This window comes from Bactrocera oleae, chromosome 5, assembly GCF_042242935.1.
Source record: "Bactrocera oleae isolate idBacOlea1 chromosome 5, idBacOlea1, whole genome shotgun sequence".
In the NCBI taxonomy this organism is placed as follows: Eukaryota; Metazoa; Arthropoda; class Insecta; order Diptera; family Tephritidae; genus Bactrocera; species Bactrocera oleae.
In genome coordinates this window covers 71,170,672-71,193,597 of record NC_091539.1, presented here as the reverse complement: position 1 = coordinate 71,193,597, position 22,926 = coordinate 71,170,672, and the positions used below count along the sequence as shown (strand labels likewise).

Genomic DNA, 22,926 nt, shown 5'->3' with positions numbered 1-22,926 from the left:
CGGGAATGCAACCATTACACTCGTGGCATCGCCCGCTCGCTTGTCTTGCGATTTTCACACTTCAATGAGCTTAAATATGCTAATAACGGTAATAATTTGCCTAAAATGTTAATCATTTGAGGGCATTTAAAGCGGTTGCATTACCGTGTGTGCGGCATCTGTAAATCGAACAACAGTAACAACAATAGTGAAATTGCAAAATTATGCTTAGTTGCACTTGTTGCAAGCTCATTGCTTTCTGCTGCAAAAGTGCAGTCATGGAGGCGATTTCTATAAGGTATACCGTTTGAGAGTTTTGTTTTTGAACCATTTTAATTTGTATGTGTGTTTATTGTTTAAATTTAGTACTTACCATTCGCAGTTACCGCATAAATTCAAAAAGAGCTTTGTTAGTATGCATTGTTTTAATAATTAAGTCTTCCCAAAACAATCTTTTTATTCAAATTTTAAATTATACCAAATAATGGATATTAATAAATATTTAAAAGAACGATGACGGTTAAAAAACAAAAATGTTTTATAATCACAAATATTGTACATTAAAGATTAAATATGAAAGATTGAAGGTCAAATATTTAAGATTAAAGAACAATGTTTAAATATTAACAATTGTTGATCAAATATTATATTATATATTAAAGATGAAATATTGAAGGTTAATGATTTAAGATTTTAGATTAAATATTGCAGTTTACCGATTAACGGTTAAGAACTAAATATGAAGGATTATAGATTATAGATTGAAGATTTACGATTAAAGATTAAATATTAATGAATAAAGATAAATGTTAATAGATTAATGATTAAATATGAAAGATTATAGATGATTAGAGATTGGAGGTTAAAGATTTAAGATTAAAGAATAAAGTTTTAAAATTAACGAATAACGATTAAATATAAAAGATAGATTAGAAATTTAAGATTAAATATGAAAGTTTAAGAATTAATGATTAAACATAAAACCCTATAGATTAAAGATTAAAGATTGAAGGTTGAAGACTTAGGGATAGATGTGAAAGATTAACAATTAAAATTTAAAGATTAAAGATTAATGAATAAATACGAAAAATTATAAATTAAATATTGGAGGTTAAAGATTCAAGACTATACTTTACTTCCAAGATTGTTGTCATACGTCTGGAAAAGGTGGTTATACAGTTCCATGTCTAAACCCTGGTTCAGTATCAAACGACAGAGGGAAATACTTTCCAACTCCGACAAACATGATGGTGTTACACAAGTTTTAAAACAACATAGGATAGCCAGACGGCCGAATTTCTGGGAATAAGAAGATGGGTGACCTCCATGGGTTACTTGCAGCCCACAGTAAGGTCCTATACGTATTGAGTCCAATGAAATATTCACTAATGGGACAAATTTTGGATATATGTTCACTAGAAGTTCGTAGTAAAGAGCTTACGCCCAGCACTCAATATGAACCAGAAAGCAGAAATGAATACTTCAACATTGCAAAGGCCACGCAACGCTACTTTGCCTTTACGAAAAAAAACCTTAACCTCTTCTTTGCTATATAAGCTTTCCTGCATGCTGTCTTCTTAGTCCTTGCAGACATTCAGTAATTGAGTACTGTTAATGTTATTATAGTAAATATGAATACAGATACTTTGTAATGCACTTAGTTGCTTGAAAGGAGCGAGAAACAGATCTCATTACCCATTTACAAATAAACAGTAAGCAACAACAATTCATTAGCGAAACGCTCACAATAGCAACAAAGTGAAAATTGGAAAGAAAACTGAAAATCAGTATAAGACAACAGAAAACGTAAGCAAGCAGCAACGTATTCATTCTACAACACCAACAACAACAACACGACGTTGGACAATTACTGTATTGTTGAACAATTTTCGCAAAATCACTGGTCGGCCAATGCAACGACGTGTAAATGATCGCATCACATTACGGTTGCACACACCCAATAGCTGCCACACTCACGCTCGTACATATTTACATGCAGCTAGTTGAGGTGAAGCAACAAATCAACGCGCACATACTGACCAAGAGGGTGGACCGGCCTGGGCACTGACGGGCGTGTGCCTAGGACATCCGAGCGACGTATGCAGCATGCAAATACGCGGAGAACCGACATAAATGAAAACAGAGCAACAACGACAACAACCGTATATATTGGTACAACAATAACATTGCAAATATTTAGCCGGCAAACAATGGACGCACACATGCGGCCGCTGGCTGGTGGCGAGGAAATCGGGATCGCACAACCGCTTTAAGCCTCGGCGGCGACGCACTCTACTCATTTTCGGTCGCATAGCGATTAGTTGGGGAATGGGTCCGTTGTATGCATGTGTATGTGTGTGCCACTGCAAATGTTTGCACTGGTAGTGGTGTGTCCTGGCTTTAATTGCATTGTTGTCGTTTTAAGCGCGTCGTTCGCTTTCACTCTGGTTTCCAACTCGCTTCGGCGCCTAAAATCGCATTAAGCGCAGGGAAAGTAACGAAAATATTCAAATCAAAAGCTGCATGCGTCAGGCATGAAAGCAGCAACTGCAACAATGCCGAATGCCACAAACTGGCAAATGTGGCAACAGTAATTACCAATGCCGATGACTGTTGCATATTGGGTTGCACCATTGCAACATTTGGCTATAAATCTCTACACACGTACGTATGTGCGCGTGAGCTTCGGGGAAATACAAGGTAAATGTGTGCACATGGAAGTAGCCATACGATTTATACGCGTGTGTGTTGATGGCTGGCCTGTGGAAAGCGGAAAACGGTTGGTGTCATCGCCGCTGCCACAACTGTTGCCGTTGCCGTTTTTGTTGCCCAGATTAAGAGGCAATGAATGTAATGCAATCATTGCGAACATCAACACCGACTGTTGCAGCTATAACAATGCAGCAACAAAAATAACAACATTCAAAAGTGGATGCAACAGCAAAACTGGCAACCGAGTAAAAAGACCGAAAACAGCATCAACAATGAGGGGAGAAATTAAATAAAAGCCACTGTGTCTTTCCACTCGAAACCGAGAGGGGTGGAGGGCAGGAGAGATGAGACATCACATGGCTAGGCATGAAATCCACACGGGCTCTGCAGCCACCTGGGTTGCACAATGCGTTCGCAAATACACTCAGACACACACACACACGTGCAAACCGACAGCGCTAATGCTTCGGAGTAACTTTAAATGACAACAACAACTTTAATTGCAACAACAACAACAACAACAGTTATCGAGTGGTTCCGTATATTCGCCGCAGACAAATCGAATGCTGTAACCTGGAAAAAACTGTTTGAAAGCCTAATTGAAATTTCATGTTGCGAAATGAGTGGTCAACGACAGCCGCATTAGTTACAACAACAATTACTACTTAAGTAGTACATGAGCACTGTTAGCTGGCAGAGCAGCAACAAAGAGTTAACGCTTGAACTCGTAGTCTGGCACAGTTTTCGGGCACAGGCACATCGCATGCCTCCGTCAACGATTATTGATTCGAGAACGACGGCACAAATGTTGCTGGCAGAATGCAGCAAAAGTTCCAAATGTTACTCATACGCCATGGCTGCCTGTTACGGCGTTGTCTAATTAAACTTAGTGACATTGAGCATTTGAAAGTATTCCCGCGATAATTATTTAGAAATATGAAAATGCGATGTCTACTTGTTCCAAATTTCGCAAATTTAATTTTACAAAATCCTTCATCTAATTTGGACAATATATTTTGAACAATATTTGATGAATTGTAATATTTAAAGTATATAGCAAAACTGTTCGGTCTATGTTCACCCCTAACCAAACCCCTGCTCAAAAACTACACTTTATTTCTGCCTGGAAAAGGCTATTCCACAAATTGAGCCGGAATTCAATTTTTATTTTAGTCATCTCTTTTAAAATTGTCGATTGGGTAATTCTTTTTTACTATAATTTATTGACTATTAGAAAAAATTCCGATTTTCATAAATTCAAATTAGAAATTCACTGCTAAATATTATTTATACTAATTACTTATAAAAAAAAATTAATTATTTTAAACATCTTTTAATATGCGGCAACGCTGCATATTTGTGGTATGCACATATGGGTGCTCCATCAGCCGTTTAAGTACTAACACCTGCTCTATTGATTTACTGTTAACTTGTAGCTCTCTAAAATATAAATATGAGTCTGTGTAAGGAAGTACACCTATAATTACTGTGGCCATAGCATTGTGGACTAACAGAACTTGACTTCCGCCGACCACTGATAGCGCAACACACTAGATAGTTTTTGCTTTTACTTCGTAGTTTGTATTTGTTGCTATATACTTTCAAATACTTGTATACAGAATCTAAGGGTAAACATTTGACTAGCTTTTCATTATGTAAGAGTCTCATTTCTACTAATTGCTCGTGTGGACAGCTTGCTAAAACTTTGAAGTTGCCTAGAATCACGTTAGACCTAAATGCTCGTATATGACTAGATACGGTTGCCTGTAGAGTATTTATGTATATATAGATAAATTCATATTAATGAAACTTAAATTCGAATATCTTACGCAAGCTGGTTATTGTTGTTGTGAAACACGTAAATGACATGTGCAGTGCATTTGTTACTTTAAATTGCCACCACTTTCATGTTTCGTATAGATATAGATATAGATATAGATATAGATATAGATATAGATATAGATATAGATATAGATATAGATATAGATATAGATATAGATATAGATATAGATATAGATATAGATATAGATATAGATATAGATATAGATATAGATATAGATATAGATATAGATATAGATATAGATATAGATATAGATATAGATATAGATATAGATATAGATATAGATATAGATATAGATATAGATATAGATATAGATATAGATATAGATATAGATATAGATATAGATATAGATATAGATATAGATATAGATATAGATATAGATATAGATATAGATATAGATATAGATATAGATATAAGAAAAAAAGATTAAAAGGTTAATTTATGGCATCAGCATATTTCATCTTTACTCCAAAAAATACATATCTAAATTTCTATATGCAACGATTGTACTTACAGGGATATCTAGTAAATAAAGCCATTCATTTATGTTCATTTGAGTACACGTGTTGAGCAGAAGTAAACATTTCCTTGCAGCACAGCCTTATTTCTCTGCAACTCCAAACTTAGAAAATACGAGCAAGCGACAGGCGTCACTCGACTTTCCTTCTAATTCTACACAACTGTGGCGAACTTTTGCTCGTCCGTAATATATACATATGTATACATAGGTATATACTTAGTAGTTTTAGTTTTAGTTCCAATTGCAACTTTATTCATGCCTTCGGTTGCATGCAATCAAACAGCAAGTCAGCAACTGTTTTCACTTCCTCATCTACAACAAAAACTGCAACTTAAACTCTTCAGGCCTATTGTCTTGCAATGCCACTCTTCTCTCCTCTCACATTTCTTGCACTCCGCTGTATACTCTCTAACACCATTCGCTGTTGATATGTGCTTCCAAAATAATGCAGTGCGGATCGTGTTGTTGCCATGTTGTCTATTTATAGAAGCAATAATGCTTGTTTCGCAAAAAGTCCTTAAATTCTGGTTGACCGGTCGACCAAACTACAAATGGCTCTATAATAGCTTAGTGGGTCCGCACACAACGCTGGCTGTAAACAGTAACGAGTATGTGTGTGCATGCGGATGTATTCAAGCAGTCACTATGTCAACCAGTTAGTTATTTAGTTTTTGAAAGCTTTTGCCTCGGTGCAAGTGCACAACGATACGCCAAAGTCCACTCGACTGGGGTTCTTAACCAAATGAAGATATTTTCTGTGTTTGAACAACACATACGCACTGCTGGACTCATGAGGCAATTCAACACATACATATCTATACATGCACACGTGATATGCTCATTTCATCGTACGCTTTCTGAGATGATTCCTGCATGTGAGATTTACTATTTTCGGCCGGGCTGCATTCTTCCTCGAGCTCATCTTTGCCTGCTTGCCGGTATGAGTTAATAACTGCTGACGTTTTGGTTAAATTTGATTGGATGATTTCCATGTAACACCTTATGTTCAGAGCGTTTTGAATTTCCCGCCGTTCTCTCTATTCCCTCTCCTCCACTGTTAGTTGCCTTTTTTGGTTGTCATTTACAGTACTCTTGGCCATTCTTGGCAGCATTTTAATGAATGTTGTCAACTGTTGGCTTTGGAAAGACTTTGATTGCTGTTGTTGTATCTTTTTATGAGACAAAATCTGAACATGATAATTAAGTTATAAACCTGAGCCTCAATAACTTGCAATTTATGCTTTAGAGGCAAGCATTCGCACAATGGAGAATTTGTATTGAGCATTTTTCTATTTTAAATTCATTGAATCGAACCAATTTAGCAATGTTTGTTATGTTTAATTGAGCCAGTTGAGTGAGTTTAATAGAAATCATCAAATTTCACACAAGCCTTTATGTTGGGAACGCGGTGTAACCAAACAAAGATGGACCCAAATATTGAGCCAAAAGATGGAAATAGTTAATGGTATCTGGTTCATGCTTGTTTTTCAGCTTTCTCTTGATCTCAAAATTACGCCACTTTCTATATTTATATTAGTGTCATTTCCATTTGTGATATACATCACCCACTAAAATTATGTGCCGGAACTTGTAAACTGTTTCAAAGAAAATGGTCCCACCACAGCAGTAGAAATCCCCACACAACTGCGCAAGTGGCATGAAGGAATGATTCCACCAACCAGCAGTCATCAACCAGCCGAAGCCGGAAGTGTCAATGAGCGACATTAATAACCTGTATTGTGCCGACCACCGCTGCCGTCGGCATACAGATGAGTGATGAAAGTCTATTAAAGAACGGAAAAAATAAAGAAATAACGAAGTAGCAATGTCTTCGCGTTAGCAATTGGCCTGGGAGAGGCGATCGGCAGGTGGAACCACAAATATGAACACAGTTATGATGTTGAGATCGAACTTCCGCGAATTTACACACACTCGTGCCACAATCTGCAAATACCGACATATATGTACCGTAAACAATTCGACAGAAGCAGGCTTATGAATGTCAAAAATGGCCTCGAGCCAGGTGGATGTCGAACAACAAAGCAAGCAGGATGAATATGAAAACTGGACTGAATGGATGGCGAGCGACAGCGTTTAATGAATGGTAATTAAAACACAACGAAAACGCATTTCGCCGCGAGGGAGAAATGAAGAGAAGTAGCAAAAGTGATTATTTTGCGCAGCATTATATTTATTACGGTTTTTTAAACCCAGTAAAGCCCATTTAAAGCCCAGTAAAATATTGACAGGGTACTTTATATTTGTAAAGATAAGGATAAGGATGAGGACAAGGATAAAAATAAGGATAAGGATAAATATAAGGATACGGATAAGGATAAGGATAAGGATGAGGATAAGGATAAAAATAAGGATAAGGATAAGGATAAGAATAAAAATAAGGATAAGAATAAGGATGAGGATAAGGATAAGGATAAGGATAAGGATAAGGATAAGGATAAGCATGAGGATAAGGATAAGGATAAAGATAAGGATAAGAATAAGGATAAAGATTAAGATAAAGATAATATTGGGTTTCTACCGAGATAAGTATTCCTCAATTATTTTTCATCTTCTCTATCTTATTCATTAATATGCACCCAAGTAGAACTATATATATGTAGTATCAGCATCTGTGCAGCAACATGAGCAATGCTCGTGTATTTTCAGTTATTAAAAATAATAATAATCACGAAATTCAATTTCCAGAACGCATCAAGCAAGCTGTGCTAATTCTGTCTGCATTGTGTCATCACTTTATTAGCGCAGCGTGAAATATGTTTTCATTTGTTGCTGCCACAAAGCAGTAGCGAAATAAAATTATATGATTTGAATAACAATTGAATTAAAATCAGTAGAAAGAAACAAAACAACCCTCAGCCGTGCACCAAGACTGCAAAATAACGAAGAAGAACAAGATGTACCATACATGTATGTACATATGTATGTAGACAGGCCTGACACGCACCAAATCAAAAGAAATACTGGAAATTACCGCAGCAACATGTCGTGCTGCCAACAACCGACTGCTACAGCTAACTACATGAGTGTGTGTGTGTGTGTACGGTTATTTGGTTGTTGCCTGCCACAGCACAATTACGAGCGAAATTAAATCATTGCATGTACAATGCGCAATGTTGACAGCAAAGAAAATATACGAGCGGTATGTATGTACATATGAACACACATACATACCGACATGTGTATGTGGCAGGTGATCAAACACGTTCATGCATGTGCGTATTCGCGTTTGTTTGAGTGTGTAAAACAACAAAGGACAATCACACAATCATTGTCAGATTCATATGCAACAGCATGTGGCAACATATGTACGCAAATGCATAAACATTTCCACACACACGCACACTTACATGCACGCGGCAATCAAGCAAAAGTTCATTATGTGGAAATGCGTTGTGGGCAGGGGCTGGCGCCAGGCTGCTCGACCCTTGATAGTCCATGGGCGGTCGCTGCCGCAGTGAGGGCTTCATTTCCTACGCTGACAAGCATGCCACCTCGTCGTGCATCATGTGCAACGCGTGCCGCTTGTACACACATCAGAATGCGTAAACCTTATTCGGGGTGCCGCCGAGGGGCCGTAAGGGTTTCAAGAAATATACGATTGGAAAATGAGGGAATCCGCATAAAAACGCTGATTGCAATCCCGTTGTGATTGTTGCATCAATTGGACTTTAAATATGTATGTGGGTACTTTATTATATAAATTTACATGTATGGCATATTAGGGTGGGTAAAAAACTAATGTTTTTTTTCGTTTCGTACTTGGAAAAATTGGTTGATAGACATCTCTAAGAAAGGATCTCCAAGTAGTTGCTCTTAATTGTAACGGGAAGGTCCTCCGACTAACGGTTTTCAATTTTTTTCTTATTACCACATAAAAAAATTCATACCTCGCTTTCAACTACTTTTTGGTAGAGCGGTAAATTTCATACAAAACTATGAGCTTTGCAATTAAAAATTATGTTTTTTCGTTGTGTTATAAAATTAAAATAAAAAATAAAAAAAACAAATTTGCCTTAAAATAGTCAAACTTTAACCGTTAATATCTTATAAACGGTTCGGTTTACGAAAAAATCGTTGGAGACCGTTGTGTTGAGCATTCAATTTTCTACAAAATCTATGAGACGACATATTTTTTTAAGTGGATGAAGAGGCGTTAGCTACGTTGTCAAGCATTTCCTTTGCTACCTCTACTCGGCATAGTTTGGTTGTCAGGTATTTTTAGTGATGGATTTAGGTTTGCCGCCCCCCTAGGCCCCAATTGATTGTTGCGCCTAGGCGTAAATCTATCACTGGGAATTTTGTTACGAGGAATTTTGTTACGAGGCGAGCATTGACACGCTGTATACCCAAAAAATGAACCAAAATGTAATGAGTTGCGCCATAACAGCTGATTGGATCCTCTGCCTTCTCTCTAATGCGAACATAACGATTATTTAGCACCGTTTCTTGAACTATTTTAATATTATCGTCATTAACAGAGGTGGCGGATGGACGACTCACATGAGGCTAGTTTTTGATGACTTTACGACCTTCACTGAATGCTTTGGGCCACGAAAGTACTTGTGTTCGAGATATAGAAGACTCTCCAAAATACTTCTGCAACATTTTAAACGAGTTCGTACCATTGCATGTAACTAAATTTATATATATCTATCTGTCTACGAGTATGCAATCATCATGGCTGCTTGATGTAATAATCGAGGTATCACATTGTTTTTGTTATTTTTACACAATTACATTTACAGCCCTTACGCGGATACGATCAACTTTTTATATTCCACCATTTATTCACATTACAAAACAAAATGATAATACTACAGCAAGTAATTAAGCTTTCAGTCAGGGAATTTATTACATTATTAAAGTAAATAAGACTCGTCTAATTTTCACGCAATCTCTAGTTGTCCCTCTCTCGATTCTCTTTCTCCTTTTGCGCTAATTGATTTATGGTTCATGGCTAACCGTAATATAAGCAGTGAAAGGACATTCATTTAAATTTAACGGTTTTGTCCAAAGATACGCCCAGCCATTACAACTGAAAGCATTAAGTTGGAGCGAACTTTCGATGTGACTGCCGTCACGCCATGCATATTTTCACTCATTTGCGTAACGGCAGTCTTCAATGTAGCATCGCCGTACTACGCACATCACTACTGAATAAATCTGCAGTTCTTCAGTTGTCATGCATGGGCATTTCGTGTTGATTTTCGTGTTGAAATATGCGATTGAGTCCGATGCGACTTATAGCATGGAGATACCGGACACTGTCTGCACTTCAACAGTCCACTGCAATGTAAGATACGCAGTGAGCACTATTGTGAATAGATACTTCGTGCCAAGCTCCAGCGACTTGATGGTGACCGCTCATGCGAAGAACAAACAGTCGTGGCGCCTGATGCAGGATTTGCTCACTTGTGTGGCGCCTTATATGTTTAACATCAAACTGCAAATCGAAACCATGGACGCGTTACGCCTACCAACCCACGCAAGAAATTACAATCTGCTGCTTATTGATGGACCGCAGGCGTTAACGTGAGTATACCATTACAGATAGACTAAGAATCGTTCAAATCTAACATACATTACACTTAGTGAGCTGGATCCCGCATTGTTTACGAAGGACTTTGATTTCCCCGAGCACTATTTGTTACTTCTAATAGATCCAGATACATCTCTTATGCCGAATCTACTCATCACCAGCATCTTGAGCTACTTCTGGCGCAACTATCTCATCAACGTCAGCCTTTTGTATGAGAGTAAACCCGATTATGTCGAAGTCTACACATATTTTCCTTTCATGGATGGAAGTACGTGTAAGGCAAACAACGTGCGTTTAATTAATGCGTACAATGGCACCTGAGCTAAGTCATTGGATACCAATATCTTTCCCAACAAGCTCACAGATTTTCAAAATTGCTCGCTTACAGTAGCTGTCTGGGATGCGCCACCATATTTAAGTTACTACCCGAATAAAAGTGGCTATGCGCAGTTGAGTTCTTTCGAAGGCGATATGCTTGTCGAATTAGCGAGGAAGCTCAACTTCAGTATAGAGCTGGTTGAGCCACCGAACGATGAGCAACGCGGTCGTCGCTTGGAAAATGGTAGCCTAACTGGCGCAATGCAATTGGTAGATAAGTCTTTTTCAAGCATGAATATGTTTGCAATGAAATTCTTCAAAATGGATTACTAATTTTTTCCTCATATACTTTCTTCCACCTCCTTTTCTTTACTCAGCTGCACGATCATATGGCGGACTTAAGTTTGGGTTGCTTCCGTTACACTGTAGAACGTTGCGTGCTGCTCACTGGTGCACTGCCGTACTATCAGTCTTGGCAAATATTTGGTGTCCAGTTGACTGGTCAAACTTACTCATCCGTGGAAATATTCACGTTCCCTTTCGACGCTGGGACTTGGTTTGGACTCTTATTTAGTTTCCAATTAATCCTGCTACTAGCCTATGTTGTATATAATCGCAGTAAGGACTCACCACTTGCCCACATTATGATTGGCTATCCGAGACCACGATCCCCCCTAATCAACGCTTACAGCCTTTTTCTCGGTATTCCCATACAACGAACTCCACGCACAAACTTCGCGCGTTTCGTGTTGATTATGTGGGTCATTTACGGTTATGTGATGCGTAATGCCTATCAGAGCTTTCTATTTCGACTACTACAAACTGATCTATATCGTACACCGCCACAAAATATCTTCGAGCTCATCAAAGCTGGTTACTCGCTCATAATGACTTCGTCTACATTGGACGCAGTGAAAGTGGCCCCTCTGATACAGAACGGTCGCATACCAATTATATTAAACAACAGCACATACGAATGGAAGACGTACGAAATGGTGGAGCAAATAGGTGGAAAGCTGGCTGGTGTTTCACCAAAAGACTTCCTCACCCACTACGTGATGTCAAAGCGTAAACGCGGTCGTTTCTTTGTGCTACCCGATCGATTCTTTGCTCATCACATTACCATATACTTCCCAAAGCATAGCTACTTGATTGATCGGTTCAATTTCTTGCTCATGCAACTGCGCAGCGACGGTCTGATCGATTACTTGGCTGAGAAGTACCTAGACCTGAGTTACTTTGATCCAGTTGCGGCCGTGGACAATGATGCGCTGAATTTAGTAGACCTGGGCGGATTGTTTTTGATATACCTGACGTTAGTTGGATTGACAACGCTGGTATTCCTTGCAGAATTGATGTTCCACAGGTGGGGATAGACAATGTGGTAGGTATGTCCAGCATAAAACAAACAGTTAAGAATTTTTAAAATGAACACAAATATAATAAGCCTAATATGAAATACTCGAGGTTCAGTTCTTTCTATTGGATATCTAGGAAGACAAAATGATGCAGCCTTAAATCTGTTATGTTATTTATCTGTACTCAATTTGCGATAACTTAGATCCGCAATTATAAAGAGTGAAGCCCTTTCCACCAGGGTAAGAAGTTCTTCCGAACTTCCGAAATTTTACTAAGAATTTGGGCTCAAACCGCGATTGATGGGCTCTCTTTCATTTAAAGATATAATGGCGAATCTGAAACCATATATTAAAGTATGGAGAATTGCTGTCGAATTCTCAAGTGTCATTTCAATTTTTTAAACAAATAATCCCTATTTCTCAAGCGACAAACTCTCAACTTGATCTTTGACCTTCTATGTATAGCATACCTACTTTGTAAAGCAAATTTACAAATTGTAAACAAGTTCACGCCATTAAGAAAATAAACTACATAAATACCTCGCCGATCGCTATCTAAAATTACAGACCCATCTATGTTATTTCGCACCAACTTCACTATCACGAAAATGTAAATGGATCGCTACAACAGCGTCAAATATGCATACATAGTGCAAACAAGCGTGGGGTGTGTAAAAAATTCGGCGTGCCATCGTAAAATGATATCTGCTAATGGAAATAGAACATCCTACGTTAACTGGTTAAGAGCATTTCGTGTGCGTCAGACATGCAAAGTGAAAAACAAAATGGCCTAGTGTGGCTTACCGAATAGTTGGTTAAATAGTTCGCATGTGTAACTAGCGAAAGTCACTTTTCGGAAATTGACTTCGAGTAACAATCGACATGGATATCATATTGGGTGACCTTGGGAATGGTGGTTTTGAGAATACTGGAAACTACACACTGGTAATGGCCATTGCTTGGACAATTATGCATGCTTATGGAAATTTTACTTCAGCGCCCTTGGTTATATCCCAGTATGCGAGCAAGCGTCAGAATCACGCTTACCAAGCGCAGATTATCGACGCCTTAATGGTATATTTGCAGCGTCGGCACTATCGTATCTTCCTTATGGAACAGGAAACGCTATTCGGCAATGAGTCTCGCTCAGACTGGGGAGATTTTTCAGAAACTGCAATTTGGTTTATCGACAGCTGGAACTCCTTTGAGTAAGTTGATAGCACACGAGACCTCAAATGCTTCTAATGCTACATAACTATATTATTATTTGTATACTCCCCAGGGTGCTAGCGATGGATTTGGAAGATCCAAAGAGCACATACAAACGCAGTGGTTTCTTTGTACTCGTCTACACCGGCACCGAAAGCGAACGCTTAACAACAGTTAAACGTATATTTATCCGGTTTTTCGAACTTTTCGTTACAAATATAAACGTTTTCTTGCTAATGGACACAACTGCATTTGCCTACACCTATTTCCCATTTACGCCGAGCAAATGTCATTCGACCAAGCCCGACCTACTGCTATCGTTTCGCAACAACCGCGCAAAGTTTAAACCCAAAAGTCACCAAAGATTTTTCCCCTATAAAATGCGCAATTTGCATGGCTGTGAGTTGGCTATAGTGACATGGCACGCTCCCCCATTTATAATTTTGGATCAAGATCCGGATAGCGGTCGGATCAAATCGGTCGAAGGTATTGAGGGCTTGTTGATTACCATTTTAGCACAAGTCATGAATTTTACTATAAAAATTGTGGATCCACAACCTCGAGATCGTGGAGCTATTTATGAAAATGGAACACTTACCGGCGTCACAAAAATGGTGAGTAGAAGTCCTCTTACTGTAATAGTACTAATTTTAAGCTCTCGCATAATCCATAGATAGCCGAAGGCAACGGAAATATTACGATAATATATATAATGTATGAGAAAAAACGTGCCCAAGTTATGGATGCAACCTTTTCGTACATGAGCTTTCCCTTAATGCTCGCCATACCACATGGACGTCCCCTCTCTCCGTTGGAGCGTCTTTTTAGACCTTTTAAGTACATAATTTGGTCACTGATTTGCTCCAATATCGTGCTGGCCGTGCTTATCATATACGCACTCAAATTTTTAGGCAGCAGCCGAGTTGTCTCTTTTGTTTTTGGCAGCAGTAATCGAATTCCGTTCAGCAATCTGTGGGCCTCGCTTTACGGCAATGTTATTCATAATCAATTACCATATCGCAACTTTTCGCGATACCTCCTGGGCTTGTGGTTGCTGTGCACATTGGTTTTACGCTCCGCATATACTGGACAGCTTTTTATAATGTTGCAGGATGGGCACGCTCTTATATCGTTAAAATCATTTGAGGAGATAGTCAAGCAGAACTACACGGTTAATACCGCACCAGTATTGACAGAGTTACTTAGTTCAACGCTTGGAAATGCGTCTTTTGGTCTTATTGACGGCGATAAAAACACTATGCCGCAGATATTGAAACGGATCGCTAATGGTTCGAAGGAAACACTGACTATAATCGAGCCGGCATTGCTTTACTTCAACTATCAGCAGCCCACGGAAGATGAAAGGGTGGCAATCCTGCCGCAAAAGTTGATCATGACGCCGCTCACAATGTATATGCCAAAACATTCCTATCTGCTTTGGCCGATCAACAATATTATTCTCTATTTTATTGATGTAGGCATAATCGATAAATTTGAGAAAAGATATCGCTCGATTAACCAGATCAATGAATCACAGGAGCCTGTGAAGTTGTCACTGTTTCTGCTTCTGGGCATATTTAGCCTCTATGGAGCCCTAATGATCCTCTGTATTTTGATATTCCTCTTGGAGCTTTGGACAGTTCGATCGCCTTTGACTAAAACGCTGATGGATTTTTTGAACTATTAGGCGAAGACTGCATTAAATAATCGAAAAAATTTTAATGAAATATTTGTAAAAGACAAAATAATATTACCTAGATAAGTAACCGAATTGTTCCCCGCTTTTTTAACACGAATTATGTGCATCTGAATAAAAATTGCTTACATAAAAATCTCAGCAGGTAGCAGCAGTTATTTATATATAGATTGTGCTAATTTTGAATATTATTGGACAATCTGCGTGGTGCTAAAGTGTATAGGCTAGAAATTCCCATACCCATTCATGGACCTTTTCCACTAAGAATAACAGACGTACAAACAAATCTAGACGAGGTTAGAAATCTACTTAACCATGGTATAAACAGCTTTTATATCGATTATTTTGCATGATCTGTCACATGGTGAATATCTGAACGATTTTGGTCTGGAGTCACTCTGATTAGACTCGATTGACTTTTGAACATTGTACTTCCATTTTTCAAGCCATCCATTCTAGCTAAAAAATACTTAAGTTCTTCAAAATCCGCTCTTTTAAAGGAGGTTGATTCAGAAGCCGTCGAAAGAGTAGAGGAAGTTGGTAAAGAATCTTTTGAATGGACCCCCTGAACCCAACGTTGAAGGGAGTTATAATGATCGACCACTTTTCTAGCAATGTCCAACTAGAATCATATAAAAGAAATGTGCTTTACTTCGCCGTCTCTATATGAGGTATCTGCGATACAACAGCCAACAATTGACCGCCGTGAAATTTCTACACCATATACTTTGACCCATATAGTTAGAAACCCCTTTGAAAACTCAAATTGTAATACCAACGACAAGCAATCAAGTATTGCGTTGTCTCAAATTTTAAATCGCTTAATACATGGCCTCGTTTTTAAAGTTCTTTCTCACTGCTTAGAGCACAAATTTTCAACCTTTGGCTTCGAATTGTACCAACAGATAAAATACCTCTTGGCCATAGGGCACTCATCAAGCTTATTTACGTATACCAATTGGCAAAAAATAATTTGAAAATTTGGTTCATGCGAATAGTAGATGCTAAATCAAAAACAATGTCTCAATTTTTCAACCAAATATGTGATATGTTCCTTCTCCCATGTAGTTTGTAAAATCGTAAACAATGCCAGATATACCAGCTCTAGTGAACATTTAAGGCCCCATTTCTGAAGGTTATATGGCAGATACTTTTTCAAAATATGTTAGCCTGGTAATATATTTTGGGATTAATATAAATCTATTGCATATCATTTAGTCAAATTACATCTTAACTCCGTTCTATTAGTTTTTACCGTATACAAGTTGGTTTCGTTACAAATTTTCTCCTAGATTTCGTCTGTAAAAAATAATCTATTGGTTCATTAACTCCATTCAAATAATTTTCATCATCTTTCCTGTACAATATATTTATTTTTAGTTGTCTCTCTGTTCCCGTCTTTGCCTACTAGTTAGCCAATCTTACTAGTTTCGATATTTTCACGAACATTTTAATGAATCGCCTTATATCATACTCATGCAACACCAGCGTCAACATGTTGACTATGCACACATAGTGCAAACAAGCGTGGGGTGTGTAAAAAACTCGGCGTGCCATCGTAAAATGATATCCGTTAATGGAAATAGAACATCCTACGTTAACTGGTTAAGAGCATTTCGTGTGCGTCAGACATGCAAAGTGAAAAACAAAATGGCCTAGTGTCGCTTACCGAATAGTTGGTTAAATAGTTCGCATGTGTAACTAGCGAAAGTCAGTTTGCGGAAATTGATTTCGCGTAACAATCGACATGGATATCATATTGGGTGACCTTGGGAATGGTGGTTTTGAGAATACTAGAAACTACACACTGGTAATGGCCATTGCTTGGACAATTATTCATGCTTTTGGAAATTATACTTCAGCGCCCTTGGTTATATCCCAGTATGCGAGCAAGCGTCAGAATCACGCTTACCAAGCGCAGCTTATCGACGCCTTAATGGTATATTTGCAGCGTCGGCACTATCGTATCTTCCTTATGGAACAGCAAACGCTATTTGGCAATGAGTCACGCTCTGACTGGGGGGATTTTTCAGAAGCTGCAATTTGGTTTATCGACAGCTGGAACTCCTTTGAGTAAGTTGATAGCACACGAGACCTCAAATGCTTCTAATGCTACATAACTATATTGTTATTTGTATACTCCCCAGGGCGCTAGCGATGGGTTTGGAAGATTCAAAGAGCACATACAAACGCAGTGGTTTGTTTGTACTCGTCTACACCGGCAACGAAAGCGAACGCTTAACAACAGTTAAACGTATATTCACCCGCTTTTTCGAACTTTTCGTTATAAATGTAAACATTTTCTTGCTAATGGACACAACTGCATTTGCCTACACCTATTTCCCATTTACGCCGAACAAATGTCATTCGCCCTAGCCCGACCTAGTGCTATCGTTTCGCAACAACCGCGCAAAGTTCAAACCCAAAAGTCACCAAAGATTTTTCCCCCCTAAAGTGCGCAATTTGCATGGCTGTGAGTTGGCTATAGTGACTTGGCACGCACCACCATTTATAATTTTGGATCAAGATCCGGATAGCGGTCGGATCAAATCGGTCGAAGGTATTGAGGGCTTGTTGATTACCATTTTAGCGCAAGTCATGAATTTTACTATAAAAATTGTGGATCCACAACCTCGGGATCGTGGAGCTATTTATGAAAATGGAACACTTACCGGCGTCACAAAAATGGTGAGTAGAAGTCCTCTTGCTGTAATAGTACTAATTTTAAGCTCTCGCATAATCCATAGATAGCCGAAGGCAACGGAAATATTACGATTATATGTATAATGTATGAGAAAAGACGTGCCCAAGTTATGGATGCAACTTTTTCGTACATGAGCTTTCCCTTGATACTCGCCATACCACATGGACGTCCCCTCTCTCCGTTGGAGCGTCTTTTTAGACCTTTTAAGTACATAATTTGGTCACTGATTTGCTCCAATATCGTCCTGGCCGTGCTTATCATATACGCACTCAAATTTCTAGGCAGCAGCCGAGTTGTCTCTTTTGTTTTTGGCAGCAGTAATCGAATTCCGTTCAGCAATCTGTGGGCCTCGCTTTACGGCAATGTTATTCATAATCAATTACCATATCGCAACTTTTCGCGATACCTCCTGGGCTTGTGGTTGCTGTGCACATTGGTTTTACGCTCCGCATATACTGGACAGCTTTTTATAATGTTGCAGGATGGGCGCGCTCTTATATCGTTAAAATCATTTGAGGAGATAGTCAAGCAGAACTACACGGTTAATACCGCACCAATATTGACCGATTTACTTAGTTCAACACTTGGCGGTGCGTCTATTGATTTTTTTGATGGCGATAAAAACACTATGCCTCAGATATTGAAACGGATCGCTAATGGTTCGAAGGAAACACTGACTATAATCGAGCCGGCATTGCTTTACTTCAACTATCAGCAGACCACGGAAGATGAAAGGGTGGCAATCCTGCCGCAAAAGTTGATTATGTCGCCGCTCACAATGTATATGCCAAAACATTCCTATCTGCTTTGGCCGATCAACAATATTATTCTCTATTTTATTGATGTAGGCATAATCGATAAATTTGAGAAAAGATATCGCTCGATTAACCAGATCAATGAATCACAGGAGCCTGTGAAGTTGTCACTGTTTCTGCTTCTGGGCATATTTAGCCTCTATGGAGCCCTAATGATCCTGTGTATTTTGATATTCCTCTTGGAGCTTTGGACAGTTCGATCGCCTTTGACTAAAACGCTGATGGATTTTTTGAACTATTAGGCGAAGACTGCATTAAATAATCGAAAAAATTTTAATGAAATATTTGTAAAAGACAAAATAATATTACCTAGATAAGTAACCGAATTGTTCCCCGCTTTTTTAACACGAATTATGTGCATCTGAATAAAAATTGCTTACATAAAAAACTCAGCATGTAGCAGCAGTTATTTATATATAGATTGTGCTAATATTGAATGTTTTTGGATAATTTGTGTGGTGCTAAAGTGAATAGGCTAGAAATTCCCATACCCATTCATGGACCTTTTCCACTAAGAATAACAGACGTACAAACAAATCTAGACGGGGTTAAATATGTACTTACTCAAAGTATAAACAGCTTTTATTTCGAGTATTTTTCATGTTCTGTCACATGGTGAATATCTGAACGATTTTGATCTGGAGCCACTCTGATAAGACTCGGTCGATTTTTGGACATTGTACTTCCACTTTTCAAGCCATCCGTTCGAATAAACCTTATGGTACATGCATTAATAACCCTCTCATGTCTGATTAAAAATCGGAGCAGCTAAAAAATACTTAAGTTCTTCCAAATCCAAAAGACAATATATCTCTTCGCCATAGGGCAATCACCAAGCTTATATATGTATACCAATTGACAAAAAATAATTTGAATATTTGGTTCATGCGAATATTAAATGCTAAGCCTAAAACAATGTCTCAATTCTCTAACCAAATGTGTGATACGTTCCATGTAGATTATAAAATCGTAAACAATGCCAGATATACCAGCTCTAGTAAACATTTGAAGCCCCATTTGTGAAGCTTATATGCCAGATACTGTTTCAAACTATGTTAGTCTGGTAAAAAAATATATTTTGGGATTAAAAGAAATCTATTGCACATCTTTAAATTTCTGTCAAATTACATCTTAACTCCGTTCCATTAGTTTGTGCCACATACCAGTTGGTTTCGTTACAAATCTTTTGAGAGATTTCGTCTGTAGAAAATTGGTTAAAATAATCAATTGATTCATTCCCCTCATTTTTCAAAAATTAAAACATCAAGTATTTTACTCATCAGTCCAATATATTTTATAAATTACCAATATAACACAATATGTTTTCAGAAACAAAAATCTCTCTAATAGATAAAAAGGTAGAAAAGCATAATTTGGTTATCATAGTGTAGCTATATTTACGATGCGTATAAACTATTTGAAATTAGAAATAAAATCTTGCATATAGATGCTTATGATTTGTCATTATGGTTTTATTTGAAAGTTCTCTTTAATGTGGAATTTATGGTACATTTAGTAACTAATTTGGATTACTCCCATTTCCAAAGACTTTCAATGAGTAAAACAAAAGTACTGAGCACATTTCCGATTAGCCAAACATACCAAGCTCCAGACATTTGCTGCACAGTAACCTTTGCTATTGGTTCCTCGGATCCACTGCTCATTCGGAGACTCATATCCAGCAGCTCTCTAGCCCATTTCTCCCACAAACCCACAGTGGTATATTGCAAAATGATGCCATTGAAGCGATGTAAAAGCATGGAATTGCTTGCCATGTAGAAGCTTAGCTGTTGTGCAAACACCCGTTCTTCAACCACGTGAACGCCCTTGGTAAAGGATTTATTGTAACGCTTGAAGTAACCCACAAATTCGTATGGCGTCAGTATGGCAATGCGCCGATCTGGCCGACGCACCAACTCAAAACTTTCAAGGCGTGATATGTTCAAGACTTGCGCGCTCGACGAAATCACAGGCAGATCGTATATAGTAGCCAAAACATCTTCGGTCATGAGAAGCTGATAGTTCTGACGCAATAACTCCGTTATTGTATTCGGCGGCGGCCGACCTATATTAGACTTAATCAGGTTGTACAAGAAAGCCTGATAAGAGCTGCGCAGCAACATTGTCATTACTAGCCAAAGCATTAGAACGTAGCGTGCGAAATTTCGCTGTGGCACCTGATGTGGGGGCAGTCCACCACCCAAACAAACGTTCAGCATATTTACTCCCGGCATGTGATTCGTGGCACCAAATACGAAGTGATTTGGTGTTACGCCCATCAAATAAAAAACCAGTCGAAGCGCAAATACGCCGAGGTAGATGAACAATAGCAGAGTCCAAATGTGACTACTAAACGGAAGAAATAACTTTGCAAACGGTGAGTAGGGCTCCAGGTTGGAGTTGACAATGAAGTTGAAACTACTGAGAAAATAAGGAAATGTGGGTGTGAAAACGTCGTCTTTAGCTGGCGATCTATATGGGAAGCCGCCAACTACAAAATCCGTTCCGTTCGCAATAAGCTTGTTGGAAGCGAGTAAATTGGTTAGCATATAAACATGTAATTAATTTTAAATGTTATGTGCTCACCTCTTTAAAAACCATACCTTTCTTATCCAGGGTATGTGAGCTCTCGTAGTCGTTAAGCAAACGAAATTTCACAGTAAAATTTAAAGTCACTGCCAAATATTCCAACAGTTTGCCTTCAATGCCTGCCAATGCACCGACTTTGCCATTATGTTCCCTCAAACTTCGGTACGGCATTTCCTCCCAAGTGGCACAAACCAGAGCACAGCCATGCAGGTCCGCCAGTTTGTCGGGATAGAAGTTGGTGTGCCACCACTGTAGATTGGTAAAGCGGTTGCTTATGGTTGGTGCCAACCCTTTACAATGGAACTCATTAAAGGGGTGAATGTTGTAGAGCAGCGATAAGTTGGTCAACGCATACACCAAGACATTGGCATCGATTATGCCCAAAAACCAATTGAGCTCGAATATTTCGAAGAGCACGTCATAGTAGTGCGCCGAGTCGTAGGTGTGTAAGACGATAACGAAGTAACCATTCGTGTAGAGGTTATACTTGGCGAACTCCGAATAAAGGGAACTACATGAATGAAGTAGAAAAAGGACAAAGCGTAGGTTAAGTGCCACCAAAAATGAATCAACTCTCTGCACACGAACTTCAGAGAAGCCGCAGAATCGACCAGTAGTACGTTATAGTGACGTTCATGATCGCCCGGTACCGGTTCGCCCATACCAATGCGCACAGTGGTGCCTTTACCCGATAATCGCAGTACATTTTCCATAATGTCATCAAACAGATAACGCCTTTCCGGTCGCTGAACAACGGCATAGAGGTTGTAGGTGAGCACCATTCGGTTCCCGATGAAGCTGCTCTGCACCATCTCTACAATAGCGGCAGAGAGATTTCCAGCAATCTCCGCGTAGTCAGGACCATCTTCCAGACGCTTCCTTTGCGCAAACATTGAATTACTGCCGAGGAACAGCGATAGGAACACGGCGACATATAAAACCGTTCGAAGACACATTTCGAAACTCTCGTAGCACTTAAATTCGTTCTACCGTACCCAAAAATTTAAGCGCAATGTACAACCGCTGCCCTGGAAATTCCATTTTATATGAAATGCCATGTATGTTAATAACACACTCGGTTATTTTCCTATAATTTTGCTAATGGAATTATTAACGTAATTTCACTAAATCGCCATAAAAATAGAATTAAATCGCTGTTATCAGTAATTTACAGACTAGTGGATGAAAGTGAAACCGGAATTTTGTGAGGAATACACAATTCTGTTGTACACAGGCAAGCCCACATACAAAGTGGCAGTCTGGAGCCCGATTTTCGGGATTTTATTAATGCGTGTGCGGTCTTAGATATTTTGAACTCATTTAAGTCGAGACTTAGTCGAATTTTATAATTGCTTTAGAGACTAAACAGTCCTCAGCTACTCTTCCACGTATATTTTTAGACTAAATAAGGTGTTCTTAAAATCCAAGAGTCTTCCCTGGGTGGGTTAAGGTTGAGGGTTCAGACATAGGACATGCTCGATCAGATATAAAATAGTTGACACTTCAACGTGATTCAACTGTCCTATGCTGATTGATCCAAAGTACAGTCTCGATCACCATTTGGTACTCATTAAGTAATTACCTACAGCTACATACATATATAATATTTTTTGATAGGAATTCTAT

General features: G+C 38.6%; 3 protein-coding genes and 1 non-coding gene across 4 annotated transcripts; 3 read left to right on the top strand and 1 right to left on the bottom strand.

Annotated features, from left to right (window-relative positions):
- The first annotated feature begins 10,254 nt into the window (after nucleotides 1–10,254).
- Nucleotides 10,255–12,383, top strand: LOC106626927 (glutamate receptor U1). Its single transcript, XR_011396649.1, has 3 exons — nucleotides 10,255–10,604; nucleotides 10,665–11,199; nucleotides 11,307–12,383. It is a non-coding gene; the product is annotated as a glutamate receptor U1 (transcript).
- A 698-nt stretch (nucleotides 12,384–13,081) lies between these two features.
- LOC118681308 (glutamate receptor ionotropic, delta-2) lies at nucleotides 13,082–15,297 on the top strand. Its single transcript, XM_036365487.2, has 3 exons — nucleotides 13,082–13,495; nucleotides 13,570–14,110; nucleotides 14,170–15,297. The coding sequence occupies exons 1-3, from the start codon at nucleotides 13,170–13,172 to the stop codon at nucleotides 15,181–15,183; spliced, it is 1,881 nt and encodes a 626-aa protein (XP_036221380.2). The 5' UTR covers nucleotides 13,082–13,169; the 3' UTR covers nucleotides 15,184–15,297.
- A 1,624-nt stretch (nucleotides 15,298–16,921) lies between these two features.
- Nucleotides 16,922–19,063, top strand: LOC106626928 (glutamate receptor ionotropic, delta-2). The gene is given in 3 exon segments (XM_070109944.1): nucleotides 16,922–17,265; nucleotides 17,340–17,880; nucleotides 17,940–19,063. Coding segments are annotated over 3 exon segments (1,881 nt in total). The 5' UTR covers nucleotides 16,922–16,939; the 3' UTR covers nucleotides 18,954–19,063.
- A 1,136-nt stretch (nucleotides 19,064–20,199) lies between these two features.
- On the bottom strand, nucleotides 20,200–22,256 carry Ir7b (Ionotropic receptor 7b). Its single transcript, XM_014246830.3, has 3 exons — nucleotides 21,889–22,256; nucleotides 21,298–21,811; nucleotides 20,200–21,230 (listed from the first exon to the last, which is right to left on the bottom strand). Exons 1-3 carry the CDS (start codon nucleotides 22,254–22,256, stop codon nucleotides 20,241–20,243), a joined length of 1,872 nt encoding a protein of 623 aa, XP_014102305.1. The 3' UTR covers nucleotides 20,200–20,240.
- Between the last annotated feature and the right edge of the window lie 670 nt (nucleotides 22,257–22,926).

Coding starts and splice junctions, on each gene's coding strand:
- LOC118681308 (XM_036365487.2), top strand. CDS start 13,170: ATGGATATCATATTGGGTGACCTTGGGAATGGTGGTTTTGAGAATACT. Junction 13,496..13,569: donor GACAGCTGGAACTCCTTTGA/GTAAGTTGATAG, acceptor TATACTCCCCAG/GGTGCTAGCGATGGATTTGG. Junction 14,111..14,169: donor TTACCGGCGTCACAAAAATG/GTGAGTAGAAGT, acceptor CATAATCCATAG/ATAGCCGAAGGCAACGGAAA.
- Ir7b (XM_014246830.3), bottom strand. CDS start 22,256: ATGTGTCTTCGAACGGTTTTATATGTCGCCGTGTTCCTATCGCTGTTC. Junction 21,812..21,888: donor GATTCTGCGGCTTCTCTGAA/GTTCGTGTGCAG, acceptor TCATTCATGTAG/TTCCCTTTATTCGGAGTTCG. Junction 21,231..21,297: donor AAGGTATGGTTTTTAAAGAG/GTGAGCACATAA, acceptor GCTTCCAACAAG/CTTATTGCGAACGGAACGGA.